Source organism: Nelumbo lutea, chromosome 5 (assembly GCF_056320005.1).
Source record: "Nelumbo lutea isolate HS-2025 chromosome 5, American lotus-T2T, whole genome shotgun sequence".
In the NCBI taxonomy this organism is placed as follows: Eukaryota; Viridiplantae; Streptophyta; class Magnoliopsida; order Proteales; family Nelumbonaceae; genus Nelumbo; species Nelumbo lutea.
In genome coordinates this window covers 1,132,246-1,142,036 of record NC_142688.1, presented here as the reverse complement: position 1 = coordinate 1,142,036, position 9,791 = coordinate 1,132,246, and the positions used below count along the sequence as shown (strand labels likewise).

The following is a 9,791-nucleotide window of genomic DNA, read 5'->3' as shown; positions in this document are numbered from 1 at the left end:
GTTATTTTTGACCAAAATGTTTAATTTCTAAAATTTCTTTCAAATAAATCTTAATAATAATTATAGGGTATTTTGGATATTAATAAGAGGAGGAATCTATTTGTAATGATATCATAAATTAAGGGGAAGTAATTACAATTACATCCAAAACATTAGCTGAGGCCTGATGTTTCATAAAAGAAAAAAAGATAGATTAGTTGAATGAAAAGGCTATGCCAGAGGAAAAGGAGAGTCAGCGAAGATATAACAGGGACAAAGACTCTCGACTTGAAAGATACTTTAATGGTAAGTTTGTTTATCAGGATTCGAAACTCTAATAAAGTAAACGGAAATAAAAAATAGAATAAAATAAAACGGGCTTGGTGAATGGTGAGTTAGTTCCTATTTTCACTCTCTCTATCCAATAACAGAAATGTAGGATAAAATCGTTGAGGTGAAAAAACACATTATTGGATACCATGGTAAAACTACACCAGACCTTCTTCTTCCTTCTTCTACTACTATTTCCATGGCTCCTCGATCGATGACTCCAGCTCTGAAAACCCTAAAAAGTGAAAATCAAGCTTGTCTGTCGTCTTGAGGTTGCTTTTGAACATCTAAATCAGATTGAAATCTCCCAAAACCTATTTGGAGCTTGGTTGTTGTTTGATCTGATACTGAAGAAAAGGGTTAAGTAGAACAGATCGGCTCTGATTTACTAGCTCTAAGAGCTTGAATCAGATTTCTGTTCTCAGTTTCCGTCTAAAGAAGTTCTTACGGTCATCTTCAATTGTAAATGCTGTTAATTTACACGTCACTACTTGGTTTTTAGTCATGGTGAGGCGTCATGGATGGCAGCTCCCTGCTCACACGTTTCAGGTACATTGTACAACTTTTATTTATTTTTTCTTTTTCCGCTGAATAGTTTCTGCAATGTAGATAAGTCTTTTGATTATTGGAGATAATTTGTTTTGTCCACCCCCTCTTGCTGCTGAATTGTTTTAACTTCCCAGAGCACAGAGGATTTCGCTACAGAAAGTTATATTTATGAAGCCCCCTCCCCTCTCTCTCCCATCTTTATATTAAAGCTTTACCGCCTTTCTTCTGAAATTTCTGCTCTTAGGACATTCCAAGGAAATCTCGCAGTGTGGACATCGTTACAGAGTTTTTGATTGGCTATGTAGCTTTTCTTTGTGTGAGTTAGTAGCAATAGGCTCCGGTTCTCAATTCTCTCAAAGCAAAACTTGTGTTTTCTTTTAGGAACTTTTATACTTTTTTGGTGTGCTATGCCATTGCATCCTACTCTACGCCGCCTGTTTTGTTTTGTCGTATGCACTTTGATTCAATAAAATGGAAATTTAACAACCTCGAATAACTTTGACACTATCATTTCTCTCTCTCTCTCTCTCTCTATTTTTTTTCACATCAGACTGCACATGGTTAAGAGTAAGAGGATCTTACATTAAAATATAGACTTCTTCGTATGGATGTAGTGTTTATGAAATCTTGTCACTTGATGTGCCATGTATCTATCAGCAGAAGTCCAACACCACTTTCTGATCATCTTGAAAACACTGTGCCATTATTTCTAGCAAAATAGAGCTAAATGTAGTTGCTTATGGCACTCTTAGAGAACATTTGCGAGAGCATGACTAAGGAGACTTGTATTTAAGAGCTTCGGTTGCCCACACTGTTGTTGATCGCTTTAGGAATTATCTTCGTGATTTCAGTTACGGGCCTATTTCTGTGAAGTTATGCCTTTCCTTTCCTTTTTTTCCTTTTTCCTAGGCAAATTATTCCCTGGATGCATACTTTCTATCTTTATTTTTTTGGGAAATAAGGAGGAGCATGATACCTTAAGTCCCTAACATGATAAATCCTTGTTGCTGATTAGAAGAACAAATAAAGCATATATATATATATATATATGGTGATTATAATAATTGTTCTTCTTTTCAATGGAATGAATGGTATTAAAGCCACTTGCTCTCATTTTTAATACAAGTAGGATTTGAAATGGGGTTACATGGCATAAGTTGAAATTGTCTATTGCTTTTGACATTTTTATTTTAAGATGGGTAAAATTGCCAATTATCAGAGCAGAGTAAGTATGTTTTCAATTATTTTGTGGTTTAATAACATGGTATCAAGATTCCAATATTTGTGAACTGCTGGGTTCTATGGTGTTTACTCCATTCATTCTGTTTCTGTCAACTATTGGATGTTCTTCTATGGTTTAGATGTTTAGTTACTATAAAAGCTTACATTATCATTCCTAACTTTTCTGGTTCTTCAGGTTGTGGCTATAACGGTGTTTTTCTTGCTATCTGTTGCATTCTATGCGTTTTTTGCTCCATTTCTTGGAAGGGAAATTTATGAATATGTGGCTATTGGTGTTTACTCTTTTTTGGTAAGTTTACTCTTGCTAGGTATAGAACATTATTTCTGGTTCCATATTGAACTTCTTGTTTGATTATTTCAGGCACTTTCTGTATTTATTCTCTACGTTAGATGCACAGCTATTGATCCAGCTGATCCTGGAATTCTGATCAGTGGCGACAAGACATCTACCTATAGGTCTCATGATAACAATGATTTGCCTGGTTAGTGGTTTAACCTTTTCTTTAAAATATTCAGATTAAAGAAGTTAACAAGTTTAGAGATGTTCAGTCCACCATTCAGATGGTGCCAGTAAGAAATCGTCCAAATACCAGCCTTATTGGATGAGACTGGCACCACTCTAACAGATTGGCTGGTTACATTTTCCAATATGCTACAGAATTTTGCCTTCCATTGCTTTATGCACATGGATAGCAGAGGCATGAACTCTGGCCTTTTGTTTCATCTTCTATCTTTTACAGTTTGTATAAACTTCATGTATGCAATCAGGGAACACAGCTCCAGATGGAGAGCCTAGCAAGAAGAATGGAGAAAAATTTTATGGCCATATGTCAAGTTGTTCAAAACTTGCTGGCTGCTTCTGTTGTCTTGTGGTAAAAGAAGATTGCCGGAATGATGAAGATCTTGTGCAGCAACAATCTGGCGAGGAAGATGCTTTGTTCTGTACATTGTGCAATGCTGAGGTATAAAATGCTTTCTACAGAAGTTACTTTCATTTGCCTGATGGACAGTGTAGTGTTAGTAAACCTGAATTTGAATACTTATTTAACATCAGAAAACTGAAACATTGACTTGCTCAATGCCAGAGGAGCTAGGAGGTGCCTTGGTTTTTCATTGTAATTCACAAAATACAATAGCATACCCATAAAATCTAGATAAATGATTTATCACTCATCCAAAGCCAACAATCTCAATTGGGTAGATGCTCAAAACCTGAAAAATGAGACTGCTCCATAATTTTTTTTTTTTTCTTTTTAACTTGAAAGGTCCTATCTGGTGCTCAATTAAGGGCCTGTTTAGGAGGGCTAAAGTATTGTCTGAGCTGCTTTGGAGAAGGCACTAAAACTTTAGTGGAAAACCATGCTTTTGGCTTCCAGAAAGTCATTTGAGGTTCTCTGGGGTTTTCACTAAACATGGCTTATAGGCTACCTGTGTGGGGCCCACCCCACAAAGCCAGAAGCCACTGCATGAAAACCCCTCCAAGCGGGCACTAAATATGATCTGAGGCCAAGATATGCTTAATTTCTTTAGTCAGACAGATTGGAAAATACATCTTTACAATGGACAAATCATCTCAACTCATCATTACTTCTGAAGGATACCTCTGGATGGAGTTCTGTAACTTGATAGCATATCAATTGTCTCAGTTGTTTGTTGACTTAGGCTGGGACTCTCTAACTTTTGAGTGTTGAGTATGAGTTGTCCATTACCTCAGTATTGGTTATTGTTCTGTATGTTTCTCATGCGGAAACAATTTGTAACAAAATATTTTCCTTCTTTTGAAAATGAAACAGAGGTTTTTTTCCTAGTTGCACTTCTGTTCATGGTAAAATGCATTGTAAATGAAACGATTCCAGATGAATTTCACAATACTGGCATTATGTTCTCATCTTTGCTAAATGTAGTTCTCATCTATTGCAGTCTATTAAAATCTACTGGGTGTAATAAAAAGTGTTAGTATAAACAAGTGGTCAACTGGTTGTTCGGTGGATGTAGATGGTTGTGAGGACCCATGGAGCCTCCATCATTTTCATCAGGGGGCTGGAACATCTTGTTCATTGCTCTACACAATCACAAGCTTTTAATTTTTTGCATATAAGCTATTTGTTCAAATCCAAAATGAATTTATGCATGGAAACATGTCTTTCATCCAGTTTGAAAGCTTAGTTGAGAGAATAGTCAAATTGCTCCTTCAGTCCATGGTGGTCAGAGGTTGTTGCTGCATTATTGCAACCTTGAAATAAAAGACTATATCTGCTAATTTATACTCTTAGTGTTAAATAATAGGAAAAAAGCAATTATATGTTCTGTTATCTTTGCAGGTGCGTAAATTCAGTAAACACTGCAGAAGTTGTGACAAATGCGTTGATGGATTTGATCATCATTGTCGGGTATGCAACCTTGGGAGCTAAGCTGCTTTACTCGGGGCAGGACCCTTAGTTGATTTTTTCCACCTAGGAGTCAAGTCAATAGGAATGTATTCTTTTTCCATTTATCATGTTCCTTCTGATTTTGAGAAAGATCTAGAGAATGGTCCATAAATAATACCAATAAAAAAGTCCACAAGCAACATTATATATCTGATGATTGGGACAGCTATCTTATTGATATTTTTACTAGGAGATTTTAGACTCTTTGTTGTCTTTATGTGTGGATGTCAAATAACAGCCGGTCTTTTTGGTGCAGTGGTTAAATAATTGTGTGGGGAGGAAAAACTACATCACATTTGTATGCCTGATGGCAGCGAGCCTTGTTTGGGTAGGTATTATATATAAGGTTTTAATTTAAAATTTCCTTTTCCATCATCCATTGGACTAAGTTTTTCCATTTTCCTTTTCTCCTCCGAAATGTAGATTATTGATGTTTATTCTTTATTGTTGTGTGGCAGCTTATAGTTGAATGTGGGATTGGTATTGCAGTCCTTGTTAGGTGCTTTGTTGATAGAAAAGGTATTGAAAATCAGATCATTGAGAGGCTTGGAGTTGGTTTCTCTAGGCCCCCATTTGCTACAGTGGTGGTATGTTGTTAAATCATTTCCATGTTTCTGTGTTGTGAGTTTTTTCTTGTCTATTGTCTAATATAGCTATAAATATTTTGTCAAAAGAGAAAAATCTGAGATATGTATCTTGTAGTTGTTGGGAAAGTCCACCAACAAAATGATACGTGAAAGCCTATTATGTTGTTTTTTAGATAAATAAGCCTATCCTGTTGTTATTGTTGTTGGGGATGGGGTGTATGTGATAGCGGCTGGGTGTGCCTTTTTCTTGTTTGGGGGAGGGGAGGTGTTTGCCAATTAACAGAATATATCAGGACCAAATGTGTGCTTGTTACCAGGACATATCAAAATGGGTTCCATTTCTATGTCGGATACTTGGGTTTTAGTGTAAGTTCCATATATCCCATATAGTATCATATCTAGCAGCATGACTCCAATTAAATGGTTGTCCTGTGCCCACCCCCTACATAAAACCAGGTGTGTTAATCCCATTGGTACTATACTCACTTTCTACCTAATGGTAGTTCTTATTTGTTTTCGGAAAGTTGGCATCAATTCATCCACTTTAAAGATGTGTTCCAGAGCTGCATGTTTCTGTGAATATGATATGCAGTCTGAAGGAGAAGGAAGAGAAGATATTACCGATAGTATTTTTCTATGCTCTTTTTTATTTTTTTTTGAGAAAAATAACTTTTATTTCAAAGAAAAAAGGGAGGATGTCTATGCTCTTTCTATTACTAATTTTGTTTTTTTTTTTTTTTCTTTTTTTGGTTTCAGGCCATATGTACAGCTGTTTCTTTTCTGGCCACTGTGCCCTTGGGTGAATTATTCTTTTTCCATATGCTGTTGATTCGTAAGGTGCATTTTTTTAAAACATTTATATAAGAATGGTGTATCCTTTAAAGAGCCTAAATAAAAGAAAGGGGAATTTATGATTTTATTCTTGTTCTTTCTGTCCTTCCAACAGGGTATTACAACATATGAGTATGTTGTAGCCATGAGAACACAAAGCGAACCACCTGGGCCATCTGTAGATGGAGGAGACCAGCAAAGCTTGCCATCCTCACCAACCGGTTCGGCTGTAACTGCTATTAGTGGAAGAAGCTCTCTTGGACTAGGCTTGCAATACAAAGGTGCTTGGTGTACACCTCCAAGAATTTTCGTGGATCATCAGGTATTATATTAATCTAAAAATGCAGATTTAGTTGGTATTACACAACTTGCGTTGTAGTGCTATTTCACCTCAAGATGCATAAAAGTGTCTTGGTGTGCCTTTTGTACCATTAGCTATAAAAAAGTTTTGGGGAACAAAATTATACTGCTCAAAGTTCTGCTGTTTCATCATATGTTTCTTTAGGGCAATGCTGCCATATTCTCAGTACATACAAAAGATCCGAGCTGTCGAGAGGCTTCCAGACTCTTTGGTCAAAAGTAAATACCGTAATATTGGTTAGTTAAGGCTATTTGCTTAGATTTCTTGATCATGATTAAATGTCTGGTCAAGGATCCCAAAATACTGCCATAGTGGATTTTCTTCTTCTTCTTCAGTTATTTGTTTTATTTCCCAAGGTTTCTTGGTAAATGTATCTTTATTATATACTTTGATTGTAAGTAATGTGTTTTAAAAAATAAAAGCTTAGTGCTTGTATCTCTTACCAATCAAACAGGATGAAATAGTCCCACATTTGGGTCCAGGACGTGTACCATCCACAGTTGATCCAGATGCTGTTGAATCATCTGATAAAGGGAAAAGATTGGCCCAACGCCCAGTTCGAATCAGTGCATGGAAGCTTGCAAAGTTGGATTCCAATGAGGCAATCAAAGCAGCCGCAAAAGCTAGAGCTTCATCCTCTGTACTACGGCCAATAAATTCTCATCATCCTCCATATGATGGTGATCATTCATCTAGTGGCAATTTAAGTGGCAGAAGCAGTCCAATCATTTCTGATCATGGATTCAATAACAGAGATGCTAGAGCAGGGACTTTGATGTTATCTCCTCTCAAGAGTTCTTATCCTCCAAGTCATGCCAGCAGGGAAGATCTGGAAACATGCGGTCATAGCATTAGCAACTTCAGCAGTCCTAGCCACACTAACAATGCCACCTCTTCTTCATTACAGCCACATACTTCTAACAGGGAACACTTCAATCCAATATATCAGTCTTCAGCAGATCAGTCTCCTTTGTCAACCAAAGCAAGTGATGTGAATGAAATTGCTCTTCAGGATAATTTAGCACAAGAGTTGGTCAAGAAAAACAACAGGGCTGCTGCAGAGAACTCTAGATCATCAGTTTTCTGGGATCAAAAAGCTGGACGCTTTGTGTCCACAACTTCCAGAAATATTGGGTTCTCTTCTCAGGGTCCTGGGACAGAGCTTTTGTACACAGGCCAGTCCATATTCTTTGGTGGACCTCTTGTTAATGAACGGTTAGGCAAAAGTGTCAGAAGTGGAGGTTCATCTGTGCCCCCATCTATGGAGAGAGGGTCTACTTCAAGTCATAATCAGTGTCGAGTAGAGAGAGGGGGGCAGCTTCCTGTGTTTGTTCCAAGTGATTCACAGATTAACCAGTTTCCTTCCTCTAGAATGCCTTAAATGTCTGCTGTGGAGATACTTTGTTCTTCTAGGAATATAATGAGTTGGATTAATGTCTTCTTTCATCGGTTTTCTTTTTCCTCTCAGTTTGAACATCTCTTGCATTTAGAATCTGGTGAGGTTTTGTTCTTAAAGCATCTCTGCTGTCATGTTCACTTTTTTTTTTTTTTGATATCTAAATAGTTGAATTGGTCAGTTAGTAGAGGTTACTAGGGACATGGGTGGAGACATTTGAGATATGGATCGCAAAAGTGGGCAGAACATTGTATATTTTCTGTCATTCTCCTCAATGATAAAATTTACTGTCCACATAATCTTGTAGTAACAGCAATGTCGTTAGAAAATAACGGTACCATATGAAAGATGTTCAATATTGGTGTTACATCGTGTAAATTATTCTTTTTTGTTTGCATAATAATCTATTACAATCTAAACTTGTTGAACAGCTGACAGTCTGAAGTACTATGATGATATGATCTTGTTGAGGGGAAGTGTCAAGTGGCTGAGAAAGGATTTACAGTCCAGGTTCTTCTATAATAGAAGTAGAGCATATTCTGTTCCCCCAAGTTAAATAGCTTCCTTGATTTTCCAATGTTATTGAATACATCCTTAAATTCTTCTTCTCCGGTTGTATTCTTAAGTCCATTTTGACTGCATATATTGAGGTATTATAGCTGTTTCAAGTCAAGAATCTAAACTCTTAGCTGAGAATTACATTATTGTGTAAGTTGTTAATTTATTGGTCCCTTGCCATGTTTTGTAAAACATACATGTCCTTTTCTGCCCATCTTTTTTTTTCCTACAGCGTTAGAATCATAGGGTGGGATTGGCTGTATTACCCTTTTATTCTGAATCTATATTTCTTTAAGAAACAATTTGTAAGATGTAAAAGAACTTGACCAAAAGCATGTCTCTAATGGCTTTACTTTCCAGCTGAAGGGCCACAGGCCCAATCTTGTTTTTTGTGCCCATTGCTTAGCCTCCAAAATGGATTAGTTCCCCTTGATCCATAATTTAGAGAGAAGTTGAGATGATGGCTAAGACCATATGACTGAATGGAATTAATGACTTAGCTTAAGAGAACTGGACCTCCCTAACACTCTGGATGGTGAGTGAAGTCAAATGGCTCGAAGAGGGAGAAACTGAATACTTGGACTAGCCCTCTTGCTCCATCTGTTTGTAAGGACATTTGAGACAAGATAGCTTCCAATTGCTCCTACCACCAGGCTATTCCACCATAATTCCATTCAAAACATGTTTATATTCCACTCTGTAATGGTGGCTAACCATCTACATTGTTTTTTTTTTTTTAAATGTTATGTATCATATGTAAATAATAATTACTGGCAGACATATTCTCTATGCTTAAGTAGCCATATGAGTTCAATATTGGAGCTCCTCCAGGAAAAGAAAAGAAGCTTGAATTTGTCAACAACCCAACTGGTCTTATTTCTGCCCAGGCTGTACCCAAACCTCGAGCAGCAATGTATTCAATGACCAAAGGGATGAAAGTAGGAGGGAAGGTGAGAATTTCTCAGTACTTAGCTATTTCACCACTTTTCCTCTTAGTTTCTGTACATTTCCTTTAACAATCAATTCCTCCTCATTAATGCAACTATATTCACTTTCAACTTGTAATTTGGCCCACATATTTTAAGTGACTAATTTTCTGATAATTGATTCCATTGCAGAGGACAGTTATTATGCCTCCAGAGGCTAGATATGGACAAAAGGGAATTAGCAAAACTGACCATACTATGAAGTGTGGACATGGTGTCAGAAACTGTCCGTGCTACAGTGGTGTCAACTCATGTACATTTTTCATGTTTCTGTGCATCTAGTCTAATTTTTGCTCCCATGTAATAAATTTAAGTTTTTTATTTGGTATAATGTGTAAATTTTAATTTAAGAGTGCGCTTCCTGTTCACAGAGGACCTTCTCAAGATTTACATGCATATTACATCTTGGAGCATACTTGAAGAGCAAGTAAAACGAAATGAGAGAAAAATTGTTAAGTTCAGCAACCATGTTTATTTTGCAGCCTAGAGCTACCTTTGAACCGAATGTGGAGCTTCTACAAATAATAGTATAATACCACCAGA

At 36.8% G+C, this 9,791-nt stretch overlaps 1 protein-coding gene across 1 annotated transcript; it reads left to right on the top strand.

Annotated features, from left to right (window-relative positions):
- Positions 1–347: 347 nt before the first annotated feature.
- Positions 348–8,071, top strand: LOC148849727 (DHHC-type zinc finger family protein). Its single transcript, XM_088947064.1, has 10 exons — positions 348–858; positions 2,276–2,389; positions 2,462–2,582; positions 2,869–3,062; positions 4,422–4,490; positions 4,786–4,857; positions 4,988–5,116; positions 5,873–5,953; positions 6,063–6,269; positions 6,763–8,071. The coding sequence occupies exons 1-10, from the start codon at positions 814–816 to the stop codon at positions 7,687–7,689; spliced, it is 1,959 nt and encodes a 652-aa protein (XP_088803190.1). The 5' UTR covers positions 348–813; the 3' UTR covers positions 7,690–8,071.
- The last annotated feature ends 1,720 nt before the right edge of the window (positions 8,072–9,791 follow it).

Coding starts and splice junctions, on each gene's coding strand:
- LOC148849727 (XM_088947064.1), top strand. CDS start 814: ATGGTGAGGCGTCATGGATGGCAGCTCCCTGCTCACACGTTTCAG. Junction 2,390..2,461: donor TTGGTGTTTACTCTTTTTTG/GTAAGTTTACTC, acceptor TGATTATTTCAG/GCACTTTCTGTATTTATTCT. Junction 2,583..2,868: donor TGATAACAATGATTTGCCTG/GTTAGTGGTTTA, acceptor GTATGCAATCAG/GGAACACAGCTCCAGATGGA.